The sequence below is a fragment of the Spermophilus citellus genome (assembly GCF_964194105.1).
Source record: "Spermophilus citellus genome assembly, chromosome: 13".
Classification (NCBI taxonomy): Eukaryota; Metazoa; Chordata; class Mammalia; order Rodentia; family Sciuridae; genus Spermophilus; species Spermophilus citellus.
The window spans coordinates 55,220,529-55,247,732 of NC_138193.1; the positions used below are offsets into that span (position 1 = coordinate 55,220,529).

Below are 27,204 nucleotides of genomic sequence, written 5' to 3' on the forward strand. Positions count from 1 at the left end.
CTGTAGTACATATAGTAATATGGAATTATACGTCCCATATAAACATCCCAAGTACACATAGGGAGCTTGTTCTAATCTTAAAATAATAACTGCCATTAAAAGAAAGGGAAATAAGTTGGATTCTTTCATCAAGTCTCTTTCTTCCTTTATAAAATCAGATTTAGATTGTTTTAGTGTAATTAATAATTTTGACTAAAATGTTATAAAATTCTCTAATAAAGAATAGTTTTAGTACTTGAACATTTAGGCAAGATAACTGAAGGTATGTTTTAAATGCATAATAAAAAAAAGCCACAATAAGGATGTTAAAACATAAGTTTGCTTTTTAAAAACAATTTTTATTACTTCGATGAGAAAAATCTACATAAGTGGAATTATTTTGATGTATTATGTTCTTAAAAATACATATTTCAGCTTTCATTCTCTCTTTAAAACCTATTAGTTTCTTGAAATGTATTTATGACCTGATTTTTAAAAATTTATTGAAATTAGCTTGTGGAATGAAATTGACCAAATTATGCTATATGTACCTATATGAATACACCAAGTAAATTTCACCTTTATGTATATCTGTAAGGCACCAATTAAAATTATTTGAAAAACAGAAGGAATATCAGTAGAGGAAGGGGAATAGAGGGAGGGGGAGAAAGAGGGGGAAAGGGGAAGTACTGGGGACCAAAATGGAGCAAATTATAGTTCATGCATATATGATTATGTCAGAATGAACCCCACTATCATGTATAACTGTAATTCACTAATAGAAACTTTGAAAAATTATGTACTATAAAAAAAATAAATTAGCCTTCATTACTTAGAAACGTTTTCTTCCATTTTAAATAGCGAGATAACATGGTTAACAGTTTATAGAAATAGAACTCCATTTTCTGTAGAAGTGATTAAGAGGATATGATCATGGACATAATTATGAGTCTAAGAAGTCATTTCATTTATAATACTGAAAACTTTCTTTGAGGAAAAAAATGAATATTAATGTTGAATTTGATGTCAGCTCCTAATATTCATCAAAACCTAGAAACAGTAATCAGACTGCAATTTCTGACAGTTGTACTCTGTTTTCTCCTCAATCTTAGCTTTTTTGTGGTTGAAGATCACATTTTACATACAACCCAGGGCTTAGTAAATAGAGCCTACATCGATGAACTGTGGGAAATGGCACTTTCAAAAACCATCGCAGCACTCCGTACCCATTCGGTATGTAAGATGCACAAGAAAAATTCCTATTTAGAGCTGGTTATTTATGTACTATTCAGTGTTTTACTCCTTTAAAATCAACATGTATGTCTTTGAATTTACTCATTTGGAGCTATGTATGTCCTTCAAAGACATAGGAAAGTAGCCTCTTCAATTAGGCATATTCTCTAACACTGAGTTCAATTTTGTAGATGCTCTTCACAAAACACAAAATTAGCATCTAACATCTATTGATGATTCTGTTTGTGTGATGCATCGTTCTGTGTATTTTATATACACTGTCTTATTTCATCCACATTACAACCATATAAAGGTAGGTATTAGAATGTATTTATCCTATAGTGTAGGATACTAAACTCAGAGAAGTCAGGTGACTAGCTTTATGCCACATAATAAGAGACGGAACATGGATTCAAACCTGAACAGAGCCCATATTCTTAGCTTCTGCTTTATATTGTCTTCTACAATGTCTGTTAACATTAGAAACACTGATTTGGAGTTCACAGTTTTACTATTACTTTTTGAAGAAAAAGAGTTTATAACATACCAGGATGTCTAATTATTAGTTCCCATATAGCATGAATTTTTGGTGATAATATAGCATGAATTTTAGGTAGAGAATGCTGGTTTTGAATTAATTATTCATTCATTCTTTCAGTATATATATATATTTTTTAAAGAGAGAGAGATGGAGAGAGAGAAGGGGAGGGGAGGGGAAGGGAGGGGAGGGGAGGGGGGACAGTGGAGAATGGGATAGACAGCAGAATACATCAGTCACTAGAAAGGCAATTTGTAAATCAATGGAAATGTAACTGATGTGACACAGCAATCTGTATACGGGGTAAAAATGGGAGTTCATAACCCACTTGAATCAATCTGTGAAATATGGTATATTAAGAACTATGTAATGTTTTGAACAACCAACAATAAAATAATTTAAGAGAGAGAGAGAGAGAGAGAGAGAGAATTTTAATATCTATTTTTTAGTTTTCGGCGGACACAACATCTTTGTTTTGTATGTGGTGCTGAGGATCGAACCTGGGCCGCACGCATGCCAGGCGAGCGCGCTACCGCTTGAGCCACATCCCCAGCCCTCAGTATATTTTTAACACTGACTATATGTTTGAAATACAGGTATAAACAAGAGAGAAAAAAACCTTGTTGCCAAAAGTTGTATTTTATTTGGAGATACACAGAAAAATAAACAAGAATATCAGGCAGTGCTAATGCAGTAAAGACAATTAAAATAGAGTGATAGATTAGGGCAACAGGGTACTTGCTATTGATTATTTGGTAAGAAGTGGCATTCTGAGATCAGAATATTACGAAGTCACTATTTATGCAAAGATCAATGAAATTATAATTTGGGGGCACAAAGAACAGCAGTATAAGGGCTTTTATGTGTACAGTGTTTGAAGAATAACAGTGGGAAGTCAATAACTAGACAATTTAGTATTTAAAAAATTTCATTAAATGGCCCTACTATCCACCTACTTGTTCTAACTTGAAAGGATCAGCATCCCTGATCCTGTAGGTCTCCTTATATAATTCATCAGGAAGTGTCCCACACAGAAACAATCACATGCAAAATCCATAGTGGAGCATGGAGTTTGGCTCAGTGGTAGAGTGCTTGCCTAGCATGCACGAGTTCCTGGGTTCAATCCCCAGCATCACACACACACACACACACACACACACACACACACAAATACATAAAAGTTTATAGTTGAAGAGAACATGATCAGATTTCATTTTAAATACATTATTTTAACTAATGTGTGGACAGTGGATGAGGGGAAAAAATATGAAGAGAACAATTAGGTTAGTCCAGTATTCTAGACAAGAGGTGGTGAGAGCCTGGATCAATGGATGAGAGCTGATATGGTGATATGTTGACAAATTCTAGAGTTTTTTTTTTTTTAAGAGATGAGATTTAACTGTAATTTCTGATGGATTAGATATAAGAGGTCAGAGGAAAAAAAGCTATTAAGGTAATGCCTAGGCGTATATGGTCCATTATAAAGGAAAGAGATTTAGTTTCCTCACAGTTTTGGAGATTTTAGTCCTTGACTGATTGGTCCTATTGCTTTGGACCTGTGTAATTTACCTGCGCGGTCAATTACATGGAATCAGCAGTGCTCTGTGAAGGAAGCCCAGTCACCTCCTGGCCAGAAATGAGAGGGAGGAGAGAGGAGAGAAGAGGGGGAGGGACAAGGAAGACTACCTTTATTTTATATTTTAATGGACTTTAAAATATTTTATTATCTCTTAATAAAGCATATATGTGATATGTATGGTAAATACTGTTTCTTAGTTTCATGTGTTTTTTCTCTGCTTTTCTGCAGCTTTTTAGAAGCTATAAAAATTTTTGTGTAGTTCAATTGATCTTTTACTTTGTAAATTATATCTTCTTTATTTCAAAGAATATATCATTATTTGTATTTGAATTTAGTACTTCTGTAGTTGCTTTTTCTTACATATACATCACAAACATAAAAATGTTTATTTTAACACCTGGTATGAGATTGGATTCCATCTTTACTTTGAAAATGATTCATTATTCCCAGTAACATTATTGTAATTCTATATTGTCTTACTTAATTTCACTGCCCTAACAAAATACCATAGACTTCATGGATTAAATAGTAGAATTTTATTTTTTCCACGTCCTGAGAATGAAAGTTGGAAATTAGGGTGCCAGTATGTTCATTTCCCGATGAGAGCTTTCTTGGCATACAGATGGCTGCCTTCTTTACTCAGTGTGTGCCGAGAGAGAGAGAGAGAGAGAGAGAGAGAGAGAGAGAGAGAGAGAGAGAGAGAGAGAGAGAGCGCACACGTGCGAACAAGAAACAGAAAATGCTTTCTCATGCCTCCTCCTTTTATAAGGAATCCAATCCCACTGGATGGGGGTCTCACCTAATCTTCTTCTTTGGCATTAATTACCATCCAAAGACCCCTTCCCCACAAGAAGCTCCATGATGGATTAGAACTTAAACATATGAATTTCGGGAGACACAACATTCAGTCTATTACATCCTTTCCTTTATATATTTTGAAGATCACCTTTGTCATATAATAAAATATTATATGTACACTGAGGTCTTTTTCTAGGTTGAATGATTCATTCCCCACTTTCCTTGAGCCAATAAACACTGTTGTAATTATTATATCTGAAATTATATAATTATTATATTTGATAAACACTGTTGTAATTTTATATATGAAATTATTTAATTTTATTGGGCATGCATATCCTTTTCAATCTTTTAAAAGTACAATAATTATTTATCCTCTTATTCTTCCAGATAGGCTTGAGAATCAAGATTCAGTTTCTTATATCCCTCCTACCCCGTGTACTTCTGTACACCAAATTTGGGATTCAGTTTTGTTGTGCAATAAATCTGTAAATTAAAATGTTTATAATTGACATGGGGGTTCCTGCAATCAGTCTCCCACAAGTACTGAGGAACAGCTGTACAAAAAACTAAAAACCATTAAATTATATAATTTAAGTGGGCAAGCTGTATTGTCTGGGAATTATATATCAACAGAGTTATTAAAAAATAATTCAGCATTTCACAGATTGACTCACTGAACCATTTTATCCCTCAAAAGACAAAATGATTGGTGCCACAGATGCTAATTGTATTTCATGACACCATTTATTGTATTATCATTACCCAGCAAGCCAGACAAAATGAGGGCAACCCAAATATCTAAACAAATCTCAAAATAAACACTATACCTGAGTGATTATTTTTTTATAAAAAATATTATACTCCCCCCCAACTTTATGTGTGGCTATTAAAATGACTTTTTTATGATTGAATTAATAGTATAGTTTAGGATATTTTGAAAGATAAACATTTTCATATATTAATATATGCAGAATTCTTAATGCTGATTTCAAACCTGGTAAAGATTTATATAATGCATCTCACTTAAAAATGAAATTCAGCAATACATTCTGACTTATTCTGGTTCCACTTTGGATTTTTCGATTTTACAGTGGTGCAAAGGTGATATGGGTTCAGTAGATACTGTACTGCAAATATGGGAGTTTTAACTTTTCTTGAGCTAACATGGGTGATGTGATACTTTCTTAGAATGCTGGGTAGTAACATTTGATAAAACACACCATAAACTTATGATAAATCCTCTCAATAAATTATGAAAACAGGATTTAATTCAACTTATCATGATAAAAGCCATTCTTTTAAAAGCCTATAATATTAAATTTAATTACCATTAGTCCTATTTTTATATTGTACTTGAAGTCATTTGTAGTGTTGTAAGCACAACACAATAAATAAATAAAAAGCATAAATCTTTGAGAAGAAAAAATCTTATCAGTTTTGCACATATAATTTGATACATTGAAAATTCAAAGGAATTAACAAAAATTGTAATTAATAGATGGGTTCACTAAAATTCTTGGATAAAAAAATCATTATATAATTTCTCATGTTTTTATAAATCTGGAATAAAGTTGAAAAATTTTAGATTTGAAAGATAAAATTTATACAATAGCATAAATAAGAATTAGTTAGAAGTAGATGTAACAAAAAATGATCACCATGAAGAAAAATTCTAAGAATATTATTGAGAGGCAAATTAAAGAAGATCAAAGAAAAACTGAGATACATATCATGTTCATGTATTGTAAGTTATTATTATAAAATTATTATTCTTTTAAGATTTATCAATAGACCTGGTTTAATGGCAATCAAAATTCCAATACTTTTATTATTGGTAGGATGGGTGCCTTACAACCTGATTATAATATTTTTTAAGCCAGTACAAAAACCAAGAGCAAATAAGAGACTTAAAATTGCTCAAATATAAAATATATTAATTTAAAAAATACAAACAAATGAAAAACTAAGGAAAGACATGGGAATGATTATCATCAAAGTCTGAATGAATGTTGTTTCTGTGACTGAGGAGGGATGAATTTGTGATTAAAGCCCCTAACAGGATCTGGCCTGCCGCTGGGGTTCTGTTTTGTTTAAAGGGCAAAATTGTGCATACAGGTTTTATTCATTTTTGTTTATGTGTACTATATTCATAATGTTAAGAAATGTAGGAAAGAGGGAAATGATGAAAACAAGCCAAAGAAGGTTAAATCCAAAATAAAACATGGATTCTTTGAAATTTATTTCTATCAGATAGTGAAATTCAATTCAAATATTAAATGGAGAAAAAAGAGTAAGAAGATGCGAGCAAGAAGATGAAGTCAAATGTATGTCCCAAAATACAAGGCAAAGTCACAGAGAAATAGAAATATGAAAGGAAAGCTAAGAAACATGGATATTAATATTGACTGTGGGATATATTTGATAAAAGATTCAGAAAGAAAAGATGGTGATAAATGAGGGGACTGTAATAACAAAATAAGAGAAAAAAAATTCCTACAGTGAACAAAACCAGATTCTTGAGGTTGAAAGGATTGGGGACCAAGTAGATAAATGACAGGAGACAAATTTTTATATCTGATCCTTTATATTTTAGTTGGAGGGCAAAAGAAAGGGGTTTTCAAACATGAGGATTCCGAGTTTACTCTTATCCGCCCTATCTTTGAAAGATTCTTACTGGTCTTCTGCAAAAATGAGAAAAAAATCCAAAATATAAAATGAAATCAGATTAAATAAAATGTACAAAAAAGGATACCATTCATAGAGTAATCCAGCTAACTAAATATTTGACTATTTGTAATGTTTAATGATATGAATAATTCCTACAAAAGGAGAGAGATCATGTTCAAAAATATTTTAATGAAGACACTAGATTATTTTAAGAGTGGGCTGAGAGGATATAAATGATTAAGCACTATAACATAATTAAAATGCTCTTACATAATAGAAACGTGAAAGAAAAATTTAAAAGAAATCATTGTATGTAGAAAACTTAAAATAGCATGACTTGAATAGGTCCCAATATGTCCCAGGAAATATTAAAGAGTTAGGAAGTTTTGTAGTATGATTACTAGGATGTAGTCATAAATTAGAATTACCTAAAGAGATTGAAATAAAAAGGAACAACTGAGGGGCTGGGGTTGTGGCTCAGCGGTAGAGCGCTTACCTAGCATGGGCAGGGAGCTGGGTTCGATCCTCAGCGCCACATAAAAGTAAAATAAAGGTGTTGTGTCCAACCACAATTAAAACAAAATATTTTTTAAAAAATTAGAAAAGAAACAATGAAATGACAATATGGTAGGAGGCAAATAGAACCAAAGTTAAAGAACCTCAAATGGAAGAACAGAGGGATATTTTGTATTGATATTATTTATTTATTTATTTAATAAATATATGAAAATAGTGGAATGCATTACACTCATTATTACCCATATACAACACAATTTTTCATAACTCTGTATATAAAGTATGTTCACGCTAAATTATGCCATTATACATGTACTTTTTTATATTATAATTCTTAATACACATATATATCATAATTTTTCATCTCTGTATCTAAGGTCTGTTGACACCAAATTCAAATCTTCATACATGTATTACGTATAATGATGACCATCACATTCCACCATCCTTGCTAATCCCCTTCCCCCTCCCTTTCCCTTCCACCTCTCTTCCCTATCTAGAAATAATCTTCCTTCTATACTCTCCCTCCCTACCTCACTTTGAGTCACCCTCGCTTATATCAGAGAAAACAGTTGGCATTTGTTTTTTGGCATTGGCTAACTTCACTTAGCATTATCTTCTCTAATGCCATCCATTTACCTGCAAATGCCATGATTTTGTTCTTTTTTAGTGCTGAGTGATATTCCATTGTGTATAAATGCTACATTTTTTTTTTGTATCCATTCATCCACTGAAGGACATCTAGGTTGGCTCCGTAGTTTATCTATTGTGAATTGTGCTACTACAAATTTGATATTAGTTTTAACCTACCAAAAAGACAAGTCTTTATAAGGGCAATATGTATGAAACCAAATCTGTTTGTAATAAGAAGAGAAATTGACAGACTTCATCATTGGGGGAAATTCAACATACCTCTTTTTGGAATTGAGGTTAAGTAGAGAAAAGAATCAAAAATATAACTGAGAAAAATCAGAATATCTAAAATCAATGTTAAAAATAGTAATATATTTTTATCCTGCCTATAGAAATTATCTTCCATAATTATTGAATTTTCAGATTCATTGATATGATATTATACATGGGCCTTATTGATAATTTTTAAAATTTTCCTCTTATTTGTGTTAATTTTTACTTTTGCATTCCTTGTATTGTTTAATGTTGTTTTCTCTGTTGTGCAACCAGATTTGCCTAAGATTTGTCTGTTATTATTTTATTTTTAACTTTATAAATGCTCTTATATAAGAGAAACACGAAACATTGTATATAGAAACATGAAGCATTGTATATAGAAAACTGCATGACGTGAATAAATCTTAATATGTCATTTGTCAGAGGAAATATTAAAGAGTTAGGAAGTTTTGTAGTATGATTACTAGGATGTAGTCATAAATTTTGGTTTAAATGATTAACTCTTTTATGTTTTATTTAAGCCATTATTTTGTGCTTTTAATTTTATCAATTTCATTTTTTGACCTAATTATGGTTTATTTGCCCACCGCCCTAGTTTCATGAATTCAGTGCTTAGTTTGATTATTTTCTATCTTTTTTGTTTTCTAATATTTGCCTATTAGGATATAAAGTTATTTTGAAAGTGGCTTTAGCCATATATCATAGGTTTGGGTCTGAATGTTTTTATTGTTGTTTAGAAATAATCTGAAGCAATTTTGATTTCTATTTTAGGCAAAGATTTATAGTGTATGTTTTAATTTCAAAGTGCTGAAAATGTAGACTGTGGCTATTGAACTCTATCCAGATCTTCCCTGACTGGTTCTGTTGATACCTTGTACCACAAAATGGTCAGGCCCTTTCTACAAGAGCCTTCCCCAGGTGGAGTGTTAATCACTTTAATAAATAAAAATTTAGTGTATTTTTCTTCATTAAGAGGTCTTTTCCCCCTTTGTTTTTATTTCCTTTAGTCTTACTGCTCTGATCCAAACCTTGTGTTAGATTTGAAGAACCTTATTGTGCTTTTTGCTGACACACTTCAGGTATGTGAGTTCTGTTTACATATGCTCATCTAGCTTAAGGTTTCATCAACACTGACTCTTGTCATACCTATGTAAGCTTGGATAAGTACTTTAGTCCTTAGTATTTTTTCTTTTCCTAGAGCTAGACCTTTTTATCTATTTATAGCATTTCCTAGGTTTCACCTTTTATGTGATATATAAACACCTTTGTGTTATAAAATACAATATAAAAACACCTTTATAGGAGAGCTGGGGTTGTGGCTCAGTGGTAGAGCGCTCGCCCAGCAGGTGTGAGGACCTGGGTTCTCTCCTCAGCACCACATAAAAATACATAAATAAAATAAAGGTATTGTGTACAACTACAACAAAAAATATTTTTAAAAAACTTTATGTTTTTATAAGTACTTCCCACCCCCTTTTTTTTTCTCTCATATCAAACCAGTTAATCAACTTGCCACATTAGTTTTTTAAAAATGTTCTTAGTTTGGTAATGGCACCTGAATGACTTTGTGGTTTGGTTAACTATCATCTTGAATAATGATGGTTGATTTGAACAACATAGTATCTTCAGCAGAGTAGCTTAGATGTGGTGAAATAGTATCATCTTTTTTTTTTTCTCCTTATTCTCTGTTACTATAGGCAATAAAAGTTAAGAGGAGTGAAAGGGAGAATTTTGCTTACAGCATACCTACCATATATTGATTTTAATTTTTATCATTTATTTTTTCCAACTGGCTTAACCATTTTTGTATGTTTCCTTTAATTTTTGTGAAATAAACACTAAATGTTAGGATGGGAATAGAAGATTTTCCCACATGGTTTTATTGAAATTGTTGCCAAAAAACAAAATGTCTTTCAGTGCCTAATCCCTCTTATGTTGCTTTAAAAAGCCACCTTAGAAAATGAAGTTATTTTCTTATTTTGTTTCAGGTTTATGGTTTTCCTGTAAATCAACTTTTTGACATGCTGTTAGAAATCAGAGACCAGTATAGTGAAACTCTACTGAAGAAGTGGGCAGGTATTTTCAGGTGAGAAACTGTAGTCATACGTGTCCAAATGTGTACACACATCTTTATGTACAGGATTTTCAGATGTAATGCAAGTAAGAATATGTGGCATATAAGTTTCTAGTTACTCCAGGTTATGTTCCAGAATTCAGATGAAATTTGATATTATTAAAAAGTGATGTTCCCAAGATATCCAGTCTTCTTAGTTGGGAATGTCAGAGTCATTGTTTCATACCATCTGGATCAACTTGTGTCTTATTCCAATTTTTAGTTTTCTCTGAGGATCATATCTAATTTTATATCTCACGTATGTGGTAGTGGCATTTGTGCCTTTATGAATAATTTCAGCTTTGGGGAAACTGTGTTGAGGATACAGCCATGTTATCTGTCATTTTTCTTCTTCATCCTCAGAAACAGCAGATTAGTATGGTCCACTATTTAAGCCATGTTTTTTTGAGTAGTTACTGCAACTTGCATTCAATAATAAGAAAGTTATTCTGTTACATTTTACACTCAAAAAATATGTCTTAGGATTGTTTTCTAAGCACATACCCTATGTCAACTCATTGTCTTTAAAACTTATTGCTTTAAGTGATCTTCTTGCCTTTTGTGTGATGCCTTCCCTTGATTAGATTATCCTGCTTTCAAAGTATTATAGTTTTAAGATCTTACATGATTCTTTTAATCTTATTTTTTATAGTTCATGAACATAGCCTTGATCATCATTTAGACAGACTCTCTTGTATATTAATGTAAATACTTATACTTCAAAAAATCTGTATTTATTTAATGGTGATAATTGTTCTTAGGGGAGGGTTATCTCTATAGAATTTTCTGAAAATTAACAACAGGATAATGCTGCAATCTTAAGTCCTTCTGATATGGTGCTTTCACTCACTCCAGTGAGTTTCATGTTTTGATTTTGGTCGGCTGGTTTCTGTTTTTAGAGAACCCCCAGTCTAGTTAAGGAGAGAAAAATTATAGATGAACATAATGTGTGATTAATGTAGAGTAGTAGATGAAGTAAATGAGCACAATTTAGATTTATGATAAAAGTTACTTATTCTACTTGCCAGTTTCAAAAGTTAGAATATCTAGTGCAGGATTAAAAAACATAATTATTATCACATATTTCTTGTGAAAACAAAAAGAAACAACTTCTTTGTCTTTTCTAGAGTATACATTCTTTTACTGTTTACTTCTCACTTGCCTTAAAATTTTCTGTCCCATTTTTGAATCTCAAATACTGCAAGATCATGTTTACAATTGTCTTCTATTTGTTTCAGAGCATAGTTTTCTTTCTGACTTCTTTAAAAATTGATCTTAGGGCTGGGTAGAGTATAAAGTGCTTGCCTAGCATATATGAGGCAAACACTTTATACCCCAGCACCAAACAAACAAACAAACAAAAAAGAAGGTTTTTAAAAGATGCTTTAAAAATCGATTTAATGTGCATATATGGATTCGTTAAAAAAAAAGTACAATTATGTGCAACTATAATGCACCAATTAAAAATGAGGAAATAAAAAATAAAAAAGTTGATTTTATCTTGAGCCAAATGGCTGTATTATAGAAGGGGTGTATGTGTGTGTGTGTGTGTGTGTGTGTGTGTGTGTGTGTATATATATATATATATATATATATATAAAAGGGCACTGGGAGTGTAACTTCGAAGTTGTGATATATGTATATAGCCATTGGCTGTTGGTGTTCATCATAAAATTGCTTGTGATTTACCCACCACCTCTCTTTCCCTCCTTCACTTTCTTCCATTATTGTTTTTTATAGAAACATACTTGATTCTGACAACTACAGTCCCATACCAGTAACAAGTGAGGAGATGTATAAAAAGGTGGTAGGACAATTCCCGTTCCAAGATACAGAGCTGGAAAAGGTAAGGAATACTTTCAAATAAACTTCCCTGGTTGTTTTGACATTCTGTAGAAGCTTTCATTAGATCAGTTTCGTTGAAAATGATGACCTTCTCCCCAGTGGATTAGAATTCTAATGCACTTCCACGGATTATCTTTGGTGCTTAGAACAGAATTCCCTATTATGGCACTCAGTAGATGGCATTGGGTTCCAATAACCTCTGAAGGGTTTGGAGGACTGCTGGGGATATTCCAATTTGGTTTACACTTTGAAATGCTTGTTTTTATTATGCTTTTAAGACCATTTGTCCCCAGAATTCACAGTAAAATGTACCTCTGGGGGTATACATTTCTATTATTTTTGACAATCTGTTGTGGATGTCTTCACTACCATGGTAAAAGAGAACAGTTTCATCACCCTCCCATATTTCCTCATGCTGCCCCACTCTGATTAACCCCTCCCATCACTTCCATACTTGAAAACACCAATCTGGTCTCTATTTGTTTTTTTCAGAGTGCCATATAAATGGGATCATGTAGTATAACATTTTGAGGCTGACTTCTTTAACTAGCGTAATGCTTTTGAGACTTGTCTAAGTTGTTGGATATATCTGTAGTTCATTTCTTTTTATTGCTGAGCATGTGCTAAAATTTGTTTAGTTTTCCACGTTGAAGAACTTTTGGATTTTTTTTTATTTTAATTAAGCCCCCACACCTTTTTTATAGTGTCAGAAAACTTTTGAAGACATTGTTTTAAATTTGAGCTTGTTAAGCAGACAACTCCCAGTGTGGAAGAAAGTTCATTTTGTGTTTTAAATAATTTTTAAGTATATCCATTGTGTGTTTGTGACTTCGTTTCATTAATTCTTGCATTTACAGCAACCATTCCCCAAAAAGTTTCCTTTCTCTGAATTTGTGCCAAAAGTTTACAACCAAATTAAAGAATTTATCTATGCATGTCTGAAGTTTTCAGAAGATCTTCATCTAAGGTACAGTATGAAAGAGTCAAAATGAAGATTGTGGCCCTCTCTAAATAAAAATTCTGACAATTTTTCGATAGTGCCTTCATCTGTGATTTTGATTTTTAATATTAGCTCTTTGCTACATGACACTTTTATTTTTATAGTTCTTTATAGTCAAAGGAAAAGATGGCAACTTAAGAATAGTTTTAAAATTAATATTACCTATCTTATTTTTATTTTTTAACAGATTTCTATTTTAATACTTTTATTAAGGAGAACTCACTGGAAAATAGTAGTATAACATACTAATTTTAATATTCTATTTGATGAAATTTTAAGGCCAGAAGAAAAATAGTTGATAAGATTCTTTGGAAACATTATTATTGCTCTGCTTATGTATATGTTTCTGTATGCGTTAGACTATGGGCTTCTTTTTTCTTTGTTCATTTATTGGTTTATTTACCATACATTATGGCCAGTGTATTACGTTAGATATGCTTGGTAGTAAAGACAGTGAGATGTTAAAAATAGGGTCTCTATCTTCAAGGAGTATCTCATTTAATTAAAGGACTTAATAATTAATGGTACAAACTAGAGATAAATAGGAACAACATAGGATCCAACATTAACACAAATTTAGAATGTTCAAAAAGACCTCTTGTAGGATAAAAACAGTATCTTTTATACAACACGATTTTTGCTGTATTCAACTCAATAAATTAAAAAAAAATTGTTGAATGAATGAATGGAAAGTATAGTATACTGGGCTACTTTAAAATTTAAACTTAGGAGTCTACCTTGGGTAAACTACCTTGAGTCACATGTTTGAGAACTCTTCTTACTATTAAAAAAAAATAGAGATTATATAATGAATTGTCCTTTTTCTCTGAAAATTAGATTTATTTCATAGAACCTCCCCACCCTCTGCCTTTTTATTTTGCAGTGCTGGGGATCAAACCCAGGACCTGGTGCATGCTAGGCAAACTCTCTACCACTGGACCACATCCTCAGGGAAAAGTTATCTTGAAAATGAGATTATCTTTGAAATTTATACACCAAACATTATTTCCCCAGGATTTCCATCCTCCAGCCCTGATCAGATAACCTCATTATTATAGAACAATCATAGGGTATTGTTAAGTATTTTACTGTAGATAAATTATTACAAGTTCGTTGCAATGTGACCTGACATCTTTCATACGGACAAGTTAATATGGTAAAGGGATAGAATAATATCTAAATAAATACTATCTAAATGGTTCAAATTTCTTTTACTTGCATTAACACTATATTAAAATTTTGCCTGAAAGCTCCCTTTGACTTGTTTCACATTGAAAGTTTAAATTGAATATTCAAGTTGGAGGCATTTTATAGCTACTTTTTACTCTTTGGTTAACATTTATCTTCTATCCTAGAGTTATTTGCCTTATAACCTGGAGTGACAGAGACTATTAAATCAATCATAGTTGTTTTAGTATGATGATTAATATGGCATATAAGACATATATATATACAGTTCTCGTAAACACAAGGATCTCAAAAATCTCAGTCCAGTGTTTCTCTTGTTTTATATCTCTTTAAGGTAATCATTGTCTTAAATGAAAGTTCCATTTCTTTCCTGCAAAAATTTTCTCTTTTTCAGGGGCTGGGGTTGTGGCTCAGTGGTAGAGCGCTTGCCTAGTATGTGTGAGGCACTGGGTTTGATTCTCAGCACCACATACAAATTAATAAAAGTTCATTGACAACTAAAATAAAAAAATATATATATTCTTTAAAAATTCTCCTTTTCATAGGATATAAGATGCTGAAAATTATTTAAAATGATAGAAATGTGTAATTGCTTGAATACTAAGAATACAAAATTCTTTCTGAATGATTTTTAACAGTAAATAAATTGCATTTTTGTGATTAAAAAATGATGCTATAGCATTAGTACTTGATATTAGAGTATAAACATAAAGGTTTTTTCTGTTTTAATCATGAAACTAGATCTTTGAAAAGAATTTGGGGAATATTGAATAGTACAAAGAAGAAAATTACAAAAGACTCCAAACTTTATAACAAGGCGTTACATTCTTTAAACATGGAATTTTTTCTTTTAAAATTTTTCTTCTGTGTGAACACATGCACATGCATTTATTATTTATTTATTTTTGTTACAGTAGTTAAAAAATAGATTGTTTTTAGATAGTTTCATTTTTTATAATACAGAAACCTGGAAAAAGAGTATTGCTTCTTCTCTATCAATGAGAAAAAACATGTAAGCTAAAAAATTAAAACTCTTCTGGAACCTGTAAGAGAGCTGAAGATACAGGGCTACTAAGTATACTGAAACTACAGATGAGACTGGCCCTTCTTAGGAAGAGATAGGATGCACAGATTCTACCACCTATAACAGAACAGAGGAGAAAGGGATAGCCACCAGACAAAGGAGAAAGGGAAAACCAACTAGAGTCTTAAGAGGTTGCCAGCACCTTAGTGTGAGCTAGCATGGCAGTACAGAATTCCTAGTTGGGAGTCTAAGAAGTAGGAGCTATTTACACTCACTCATACATTTTCTTCATGAACCTCCACTATGTGCTCACAAGAGAGATTGTGGGCTAGGTGAGAGAGAGAATTACTGATAATGTTACAGGTATGGAGAAGAGGATAAGACATGTATTTAAAAAGGCTTGAAGCCCAACTTCCTCATTGTTTGAAGTGTTCACTTATGCCCACCAGTTGCTTTCATCGCAGAAAACCCTCTCTATGGGAAGCAAGGAAAGAGTCATTGTTATTGCCAGAGGCATTGAAGAAGCAACTTCCTATCTCTACTAAAGAAGGTCAGAAAACAGTCCTGCACCCAGGCTTTTCTACCATTAAGAGGTCTTCTACAATTGGAAAAAGGGCAGAAACACCTCTAAGCATTGGGCACACAGGATACATTTAAGATTGAGGCTAGCCAGGGCAAAAGAGAGCTTTGCTCACAGCTTAGCAAGAACCGAGTAACAAGTGGCGGCAGTATACCACTGGATGATGGGCCATGGATGTGCAAAGAGTGGTACCTTCTATGTTGGAGGCATGCTGATATAGCTAAAATATGGGGATGGTACAGAATCATTGTGGAAAAAAGCCTTCGGAGATTCCACCGTGCATAGTAGGCCTGTTTTACCATTAATATATTTTTTTTGAAATTAAAAAAAAAGAAATTTGAAATCTATGAGACACTAAAGATAATCATAGCAACAATACAACTCAAGTGCAGGTCAATTCCTGCCTGTATTTATTCAACCCATCACACTAAGGGCTCAACAGAAGGAGAGTTATCAGTTAGGTGTGACATGCGTGAACATATTGAAACTTTTAGCACACAGATGGAAGTTATAGGAAAGAGTCAAATAAAAATTCTGGAAATATGAAATAGTTTTCTAGATGAAGAATATCTTTGAAGGGCTCATTGGCAGGCTTGACGTAGCTTAGGAAACAATCAGTGAACTTGAAGATATGTCAGTAGAAGTTACCCAAACTGACATAAAAAGAGAAAAAAAGTGAGGGCTGGGATGTAGCTTATTTAGTGGTAAAGTGCTGGCATAGCATGTGTGAGGCCCTGGGTTCAGTTTTCAGCATTGCAAAAATAAAAATGGAGTGGAAGGGGTGCGGGGAGAGAAGGAGAAGGAATAAATGAAGTACCCAAGATCCTTGGAGCAATTTTAAACAGTAAATCCAAGAAGGAAAAAAACCAAGAGATGAGGGAAGTAGAAATTTTGAGAGATAATGGCCATAAGAACGAACAAAGAAAAGTATTTAAAGCCTCATATTCAAACTGTTGAAAAGGAAAGGCAAAGAGAATCCTTGGAAGGCATTCGAGAAAATAAACATTCAATGCAGTTATACTAATAACAATACAGCAGAGTTTTTGTTTGAAACATGTAAGCCAGAGAAAATAGAGTGACATCCTCAAAGTGCTTTAAAAAAAAATCTAGGGTGAATTCTGTAGACAGGAAAATAATTTTCAAAAATGAAAGCAAAGTAAATTTTTTCAGCCAAAAAGCAGCTGAAAAGTTTGTTAAAGTACTTCAAATACTTTCTAGCATAAAGTCAATATTATTTACTACTGTTACCAGTATCATTGCTATTATTTTATTATCATTATTACTACAAGCACCACTGGCACTCCGTTTGCCAAATCAATTCTACTTGGCATGACTAACCTTGATACTTATTTTCCAGTTCCACTGAAGTCGATGACATGATTCGTAAATCTACAAACCTGTTGCTAACCAGGACTCTGAGCAACTCTCTGCAGAATGTCATTAAAAGGAAGAATATTGGGCTTACTGAGGTAAAGCATCTCTTAGTGAAGGTAGCCAAGACAATATGTGAAAAGATGTCCCAAACTCCGGGCCTCATGTGTGAATTAATTATCACTTTCTAAATGGTTTATTATCTTCTTTATAATAGGTTCCTTATAGCGAAAGTACAAAATGAAATTTGTTCTTTGGTTACTTTTGAGAAATCCATTATTTTTTCTAAAAGGTTGCTTCTTCCTCCTTTCATTTTCATTAGATTAACTGGTTTTCCTTTCTGATGTTCTTAGAATGGTTTTGTATAAGCTATTGATCATAATTTTTGTTTTCAGTTGACAACAAATTCCTATTCAAATGAATTGCAGTGCATTTACAACATAGAATATGAAATCACATTTCACCTGCTTTAATTATTTTTGCCAAGGACAATGGTACTCAATAGTCCTTGCTTCATGACTAACTCAGCTTTTGTTTTTGTGGTATTTCATGTATATGAATGGTAAAGTAATCTATTAGCATATAGTGTTTGGCTAAAGGACTGGGGCTTTGAGTTTGAGGAAATGTGAGAGAAAGACAATAGTTAATACACTCTCATAATGGGAGAAGGAATGTTGTACTTACATTGGGAATAATACCTTGGCAAACTGAAGATTTGGTTCATAGATGGATAGTTTCAAAATTTAGAAAGATATGAAATTTCTTTTCTCTTGGAGACCCAGGATTATGTGGTGCCCTCAACCTGTCATCCTCTGAAGCATAGTGCCAAAAGTGGGAGCTTGGAGAAATTTTCTTTTCCACAGGAAAAGGGAAAGGCTGTTGGCCATCTGTTATACCTATGGAGGTGTGTACTTTCAATGTCAGTTGTTCCAGGAAAAATTGACATTTACTCTGTCAAAGAGTATGGTGAGACTCAGCAAATAGTTAATGATACTGACCTACAGGTAAAGACAGCTGGAAACCAGGTGAACATCTACTTATGATTTTGGAGTGACTTTCTTTTTGTTAAGATTTTAAAAATGTTACAAGGTGGGACATTGGCAGTGATTGAGCTCCACTTACAACAACCTGTTTTTTTTTTAAATTAGCATTCACCACAGTCAAGATTTAAGATACTTATCTCATTTTTCTAGAGTTCCCTTTTACCTCCTTTGGTGTAGAAATGTCAGGTATTGCCTTTATACATGTGAACATGGGCTAACTTCTTTTTATAATCAGGCCTATAAAAAAGGAAAGTAGGAGTAAGAATTAGAAAATTCTTGTGTTTTGTTAAACTGTACTGTTTTCATTTTTTTTCAGTCTCTACTAGGAAAAGAAGTCTATAATTTATTTTCTTAATCATCTCTTCACTGTAACTCTTAGTATGTGTGTGTGTTTCTGGTGCTAGGGATGGAATGCAGGGCCTCATGCATGGTGGGCAGCACTTTATCACTAAGCTACATCCCTAGACCTTTAACTCAAAAACTCTAATCATGCCATTTATTTTAGCAGTTTCTTTAAATCCATTTCAAAACAAGTAGACTAGCAGGGACATGGTCTGATACAAACACTTTTGGCCTCAATAGACTCTTGAGTTTTGTTGTAGCTTTGTCATTAGTTTACTGTAACATCTTAAGAGAAAGGCCTAACTCAACCAGCTGGGGTTTTCCTAGTCCCATTGTCCTTTACAATGACATTATACAAATCCGATGATGATAGGAAGAAGCGGTTAGAGCTTCGCAAGGAAAAAACCACATTATAATTTTTGGCACTCTTTTGTGGAATGCTAATAGTTATTCCTAAGTCTTTGGATGTTTTTTTTAGGCAAATGTACTTTCATCAGCATGATCTGTGCATGTGATTGAAGGAACAATTCACACAAATTAATTTCTTTTGCCTATTATCATGGTATATAATGTATAGACACACACACATCAAGGGTTTTTTCCTTACAACCAGAAAATCTTTGAAGAGCTATACCATTTACCTCTGGAAAGAGAAGACATTGTATCCTTAAAAGTAAACTAAAGTGATTTCACATCTGGAATCATCATCATAATAGGTAACATTTGTGGAGCAGTTTATATTCTTCAAAGCCCACTCAATACAATTTCATTTAGTATAGTAACATTTGAAGAGGCTTGGCATGTGTTATTATTCCCATTTTATAGAAGGCATAATTAAAGTTCAGGGAGATTGCCCCTGAGGTCATACATCTAGCAAAATAGGAGAAATGAGACATAAATCTGGGTTATTTTTTTCCAAGAGGTTCCCTTTTACTCAATTGAACTACCTTTCATATTGATTTAATTATTTCATCCTAACAAAGATAGAGATTTTACTGGAGGTATATAGCAACCTGGAAATTTTTTAATTAGAAAAATTTGGTTTCTAGTTAGAAAATCCACTCAAATAATGGAATTATTATAAGCGTACAAAACTCATAACATCCTGTATAAGGACATGAGATAATTTTCTTAAAACTTTTAAGTTCCTGTTAAGCTAATGGCTGTCTATCTGGCAATCTTGTTTTGGGATTACATGATATCTTGAAATCTCATCTTTTCTTTTTCTGACTATATGGTCTATTCTTTTCTTTTTCTGTCTCCACACTGGCTTCTTGCACACACGTGTGTGTGTGTGTGTGTGTGTGTGTGTGTGTGTGTATGTGTGTGTCTCCTTTGTTTTCCCATGTTGAGCCAATTCAACATTAGAACTCACTCTCAAATTTTATGCCATTCTCTCTAGTTGACTCAGCAACTACAGCTATTTTCCTAGACTTGCTTCTTCTAGGTCTCTGGAAGTAGAAGTCGAGGTCTGCTTGAGAGGGGATGTCCTAATGTGGACATCCTGTGTTCCCATTCTGGTCCTCCCCTGAATAGCTGTATTCTTGGGCAAAATACTTGGCTTTCTGTGTAAAATGGGGATAATAACATATATTTCATAGGATTGTTGTGAGGATTAAATAAGCACGCTAAATACTTAGAACAGTGTCTGGGTCATAGTGAAGTAGTCAGTGGTTGTCATTGTAAAGAGGTCTGGGTAGGCAGTGGTTGTCAAGCCTAGTAGAAAAATGGACATTTTTGATTAAGAGGTGTTGAAAGATGAGAAATCTTATTAAGATATAATAAAATAATCCATATCAATAAGTTCTATGGAATTATCTATATTTTATACCTAATACTTCATTATTTATATTTATTTATTAAGAATACGTTTACTATTTCTTTGGCATAACCCTGGTGTTATTATCTCAATTTTCAGATAATGAAAGATTATGAATATGAAGAACTTTAAGGCCAAACAACCATTAAGAAGTTTGAAATAAGTTTTCTTTTGGAATATGATTTGAAATAAGCTTTAAAAAAGAATTCTAATCCTTAGGTTTTCCTTTCATTCTACATTAATTTCAAAATATAAGTATGATGGAGAGAAATGAAACAATACAGTTTAATACTCTTAGAATATAATAGTTGTGCAGGGCACAGTGGTGCATGCTTGTAATCCTTGTAGTTCAGGAAGCTGAGACAGGAGGATCATGAGTTCAAAGCCAGACTCAGCAAAAGTGAGGTACTAAGCAACTCAGTGAGACCCTGTCTCTAAATAAAATACAAAATAGGGGTAGGGATGTGGCTTAGTAGTCGAATACCCCCGAGTACCAAAAAAATCCCCAGTACCCACCCCCCCAAAAAAGAAAAAATAGTTGCAATTAAAGGAAAGTTTTAACATGAATCAAAGGAAATCCTGCTTCTATATTAATAGAAAACTTTAAGATATAAATTGAATTAAAAAGAATTTAAGTAATATAGATAATGGAAAAATAATATATTTAAGTCACTACTCAATGTCATTTCCTTAAAAGAGTCCTTCCTTGGTCTATTCCCTATTTCAAGATAGCTGAGAACTAGCAGAACCATTTAGTTCCTTACTCTCACTTTTATTCACAGTGTTTATTATAGTATAAACATTATATGAAATGTTTATGTGTGTATGTGTTTATTGTCATCTTTATGAAGCCAGGTACTTTGCGTACAGTTGTATATAGCTGTATCCAAATTCCTTGATACATTTTAGGCTCTTAATTGACAAAAAGAGAGAAGAAAGAAAATACATAGTTTGGTTCTTAAGGTAAAGTTAAAGAGGTTCAGAGTTCCTATTAATTATACTATATTGGGTATTTATATTTATTTATAATAGTGTCCCAAGAGACCTGAAGAAATGATCAATGCTTTGCCTTCTGTGTAATTCAGATTGATGACTATATGACTCTTTCCTCTTATTTCTCACCTACCATTTACCTCCAGTCCCTATTAATAGCAGTGTTATTAGTTATTAGTTTTATACTTAAGTCTTGTTAAATAAAACTTTGTATTCAACCTTGGAATTCAGAATCAGTAGGTCTATGTATCTTAATATTTTCGATGTTTTAGTCTTTCATATGGTATGAAATAAGTAGTTGACACAGCTTTTTGTACCTTGGTTGTGGTGAAAAGAAGATAAAATCCCTTGAAGTCTTAGGGGTAACTCATTTTTGTGAGAGCCAGTATTTCTCTTTAAGTCTTTACTTTTGTAGATCCAGCAGTTTGGAGGCATTAGTGGCATGTGACTTCTTATTTTCTTGCTTTGGGTTGAAGCTCTTGAAGCTACAGTGTACTGATTTTCTGCTTTTGAAAACAGACAAAAAGCAGTACTAATATAAGCAGATGTGTATACTCCCGGAGTGAGTTACATTTAGGAATGCAAACCTTGGAATTCAGGGATTAGATTTAGATGTTGAAGATGATGATTCTTTTTTTTTCTGGAGTCTTTCAAGAATAGAACATCTGTCATTGTGGTTCAGGTTCTACTGGGCTCTTTGTAGCAGGATTTGAGGAGATGTGGTCTCCAGAATGTAGTCCATCTCTTTCTCAGTGGATCTTCCCTGGTACAAGGAAAGTGGGAGGTTGGGTGGGAGAATTCCAACTCCTAATGGTTTTTAACTTAAGTGACTTCTGTCAAAGTTGTGAGAGATGATTTTTCTTTATAATAATTTCTTATTCTGGTTGGCTCTATAGAACTTGCTATGAGAGATAACCATAATCTGCAGTCCTTTTTATTTTTTATTTAGAGACAGGGTCTTGTTAAGTTTCTTAGAGTTTTGCTAAGTTGTTGAGGCCTGCTTTGAACTCATGATCCCTTTGAGAGTACCTAATTTGTTGTTAGTTCTGTGTCTTTGAAACAATGTTAAGGACAGTTTGGATTGGGAATTGGGGGTTAAAAATATCATCAAAGGAGCACAAACTTGGATGAAAGTTGATATCTGAAATTGCTTCATTTCATCTTTAAGTTCAAAATTATCTCCCAAACATCTGACTTTATATTTGTAAATGCCCTTGTAAGGATTGTGGTAACTGTCATTCAGGAGTAGAGATCACTTAGAGCTCATTAATAGACACTATTCCCTCTGAAAATGACATGGTATCTTCTGTAATCCTAGAGTGTTTTAATAGTCTATTCTGTGCTCAGCAATGAAACATTTCAAAAGTGACTGACAGCCAATTGATGTAATTCATGGTGATCTTTTTGTGTTGACAGATCTCTAAAAACTCATGGGAAATTACTACTGTACCCAGTGAAGCTGCCTCCTATTTTTTTTTTTAACTGCCAATATTCTACAAAACAGGACAATTTTCTCTTTGACTGCTGCTGATTTTTATTTCAATAACATGACATGATTCCTCCTTATTATTAGAATTTCTTTTGATAGACAGAATGTGTTCTCTATAGATAATGTTAATTTTAAAATAGAAATTCTCCAAATTAACTCTCTTACTTTTCTAACTTCCATATCAAGACAACCTTGCCAGTAGCCCTTTTCCTACTCAGGAAGAAGTATTATTTAATTTAGACAATGTAAATATTTTTAAATGCTTTTTGTCCTTAACTAAAGGTGAAAAGATGGAAAGGATAAGGGTGATGAATTGCTTATTTTGGTGGGTGTTTTTCCTAGAGCACTGAAAAGCTAAAAGTCCGATATTTTGGTTAATATTATAGAAAATAGCAGTCATGTGTTCAAAACTCAGAAGTCTCCAGATTTATATTTTGGATGAATGGAAAGTGGCTGCTGATACATAGGCCCTTGTCTGATGAATTATGGGGAATAACTCAGTGGTCTAGACCTCACTGTTGCCCTAACTTTTCATCTAAGAGAATTTGCTGGAACTACATCTCTTTGTCTTTGCCCTTTGTCACTGTGTTTCAAATGTAGCAGTTTTCCTAAGACTTTCAGGCTGATCTTTAAAGAGGAAGGGTACTCTTTTTCCTTAATTCAACTCATTACTTTGTAAAGCATGATTGTTATGAGTTGACAAGTTTTTTTTTTTGTTTATTTGTTTGTTTTTTGGTACTGGGGCTTGAACCCAGGGGCACTCAACCACTGAGCCACATCTGCAGTCCTTTTTATTTTTTATTTAGAGACAAGGTCTTGTTAAGTTTCTTAGGGCTTTGCTAAGTTGCTGAGGCCTGCTTTGAACTCATGATCCCTTTGAGAGTAAACTGAATGGTATAGCCCTGTGCTGGGTGTTGTGGAGGAGATCTGAATGTACTTTCTGATTATAGTCTTACTCATTTTTGTTTACCCATTCCACAGCATGACACAATGATTTTATCAAAGTATAATTCCAATTTTTAAACGGTGTTTTGAAGTATCATTTATAATATGTGTAGTGCCTCCTTCATCTTTTGTTCTAATTTCTCCCTTGTATCATCTTCCCACTCTCCCCCTTGCTCAGTATTTCACTAGACTAAAAGATGGCCTAAATCAGCCCATAGAGTCAGACTCTGAACCTCTTTGTACCTGCTGCCAGATGTAATCTTGTGAAAATGAAAAGTTAAATGTAGAAAGGAGAGACCAAAAAGATTCCATTCTTTTAGACTATAGGGAATATGAAAAGTTACAATAGTTTCATAGTTAAGAAATAAATAGTAGGTACCCCCTCCCCCTCTGTCTTTCTTCCTTTCTTTCAGTGGAGAGTAGAAGAAAAGTATGGAGCTATCTGATTGATGGCAAACCCCAAATCTGACATGTGAGCCCAGTTTACACAAGCATGTAGTATCCTCAGTCTGCCATCTTATGCTTGTGCTAAAAGGCACTGCTATAAGTTGTTTAGATGAGTCTGTAATTTAAAAGTAGATGACTTGGGATTTGAGTATTGATTCCAGATTAAGTATTGATTCCAGTTAAAAAAATCATTTTCATTGCTGTTACAGTAAAATGGAAGTAATAATTATATGCATTGAACCTACTTCTTCAAGTTTATGGGAAAACAATGTTAGAAAGTAAATTGTGAAGTTCTTTACAACTTTAATTTTATAAAGAAATAATAATTCTTCTTCCTCATCCTCCTCTACAACGAATCCACTGAGGATGATTTTTATCTTACCAGTAGTGCCTTTTTCTTCTTCTTCTTCCTCCTCCCTTCCTCCTATTTTTCTTCTCCTCATTATTAGTCTTTTTCCTCTTCCTCCTTTTGGTGCTGGGGATTGAAACCAGGGCCTTGCTCAAGATAAGCATGCACTTGGCCACTAAGGTACACTTCACCCCCAATATCATCGTTGTGTTCTTTTGTTTTTTAATTCTGTTTGTTGTACATGACAACAGAATGCATTCATTTCATATTACACATATAGAGCACAATTTCTCACATCTCTGGTTCTATATAAAGTATATTCACACCATTCATGTCTTCATACATGTACTTAGGGTAATTATGTTCATCACATTTTTCAAGATTAATAATTTGTTGAGTGATTTAGTCCCCTGGTTTCTCTGACTTTAATGCCCATCTTTCCTTCCTAAACTAAAGTTATTTGTTAATATACTGCAGTCTATTCTAACATCTGTCTGTTCATCATGCCTAATTTTGAAACTTCTCATTGCTATTTCAGTTACTCTTATTCGTTTAGTGGGATCTCATTCGTTAATTCTTTGGGCAATTATTTATTTGCAGGCACTATGTTAGAATAGCAGCTTTTTTTCTCAGTCTAGCTTTTGTAAAACAGAAGAAAACTGTGTTAAGAATAGAGTGACAAGTATTGCTAAAATGCAGAGAAATACAAAATGTTTTGGGAGGTCAGAGAAGGCATTGTGGAGAAGGTTCCGATATAAGCCCATGCTGCACCTAACCCTTTACAGGATGGCCTCTGCCACAGGCCATTCATTTGTTTTGTATCAGTGTATGAATATTGAGTCATTCTGTCTGGTGGCAGATATTCAAGTTACTTATGCTTATTGTCTTCTAGCTTGTCCAAATTATTATAAATACAACACACTTGGAGAAATCCTGTAAGTACTTGGAAGAATTCATCACCAATATCACTAATGTGCTTCCAGAAACAGTCCACACCACCAAGCTCTATGGCACCACAACTTTTAAGGTGAGAAATTGTTTAGTATTATGGAAATGTTCTAGTGTACATAGTCTGGAGCATTCGATTAACACGGCTTTGTTTTCTCAGGATAATTTATAATATGCTTTTGAGAATAAGTACTTATAAAGGGTTTTGTTTTCCTTCTTTATTTTCTTTGAAAAACAAATATCTGTGTTAGTTTTTGGTGTTTAAACTAAAACAAAACAAAACACACCCCAAACCAGAACTAACCAAACAAAACTAAAAATATACAACTGTGTCCTCTAAACCCTTCCTTCTTTGTGTTTTGTGTAGGAAAATGACTGTTTCCTAAGTTGACTCCCTCACACAAAAGAATTCTAAATTGTGATCTAAATAATCCTCGTTATGTCTGACATCAACATAATTAAAAATTTCTCCTTAGCTGTTCCCTTCTCTCTGGGTCTGATTTTTAAAACTCCTAATTTTTTTGTGAGGAATTTCTCTCTCTTATTATTAGAGTTAGCATTTTTATAATTATTTTACAAGGTCATATCTTTAGTTTTGATCCATCATTGGATCAAATGGGAAAACTGACATTCTTGTAGAGAAGAAAGATTATTGGTAGATAAGTTTCTGGAGGATAAAAGCTTTAAGTAAAAGAATCTTAATTAATTATTTTATGTTGCCATGTGAGCTTAAAATAGGTATTAAGCAGAACAAGTAATAGGGCAATGTGGATTCTAACATAAAGACTAACCTATGTGGTTTGAGATTTTGTTATTATTATTCAATTGTTTTCTTGTTTTAAACAAGTTCTGTTGCCCTTTTGAAATCTAGACATTGATAACTAGATATATAGTAGTAGAGATGAGACCAGGATTTATATTCCCTAATGTGTATTTATTTTGATTTTCTTTTTATATTTGTTGATATCTACTTGTTGATCATATGTGCAAAGGAAGAAATCAAATTTAGTTCATACTGTCATTGTATGAAAGTACAACCAGTTGGTAAGAAAAAAGTACAGTTTTGAAATATAAAATAATTTTTGTGGATGATGTGATTAAGTTAGTGACTAGTTTGAGTTATATGTTCATTTGGTGACCATAGATTGTTTTATATTACTAATAAACTTACTTAAAATTTAATATATGGCATATTATCTTCATGTCATTCTGTTCAGGTTGTTCAGTAAAGTCTAATTACAGTTATTCCTTGGTCTTCATAAGGGATTAGTACCAGGATGCCCCATAGATGCCAGAATTTGTAAGAGGACCGATCTTTTATATAAATGGTTGAAGTATTTCATTTGCATATAGTTTATACACATCCTCCAGGATACTTTAAATCATCTGGAGATTATCTATAATAATCATCTTATATAATGTAAATGCTACATAAGTAGTTGTTATACTGTATTGTTCAGAGAATAATGATAAGAAAAAAATACGT

At 32.9% G+C, this 27,204-nt stretch overlaps 1 protein-coding gene across 4 annotated transcripts in view; it reads left to right on the forward strand.

Annotated features, from left to right (window-relative positions):
* EXOC6B (exocyst complex component 6B) overlaps window positions 1-27,204 on the forward strand; it is a 613,649-nt gene that overhangs the window by 315,661 nt on the left and 270,784 nt on the right. For all 4 annotated transcript variants that reach the window (XM_081265351.1, XM_081265353.1, XM_081265352.1 and 1 more), the window contains 7 exons: window positions 1,092-1,212; window positions 9,230-9,301; window positions 10,211-10,308; window positions 12,076-12,181; window positions 13,038-13,147; window positions 17,330-17,441; window positions 25,663-25,797. In XM_081265351.1, coding sequence (XP_081121477.1) covers window positions 1,092-1,212; window positions 9,230-9,301; window positions 10,211-10,308; window positions 12,076-12,181; window positions 13,038-13,147; window positions 17,330-17,441; window positions 25,663-25,797 — 754 coding nt within the window. The remainder of the gene's footprint in view (window positions 1-1,091; window positions 1,213-9,229; window positions 9,302-10,210; window positions 10,309-12,075; window positions 12,182-13,037; window positions 13,148-17,329; window positions 17,442-25,662; window positions 25,798-27,204) is intronic.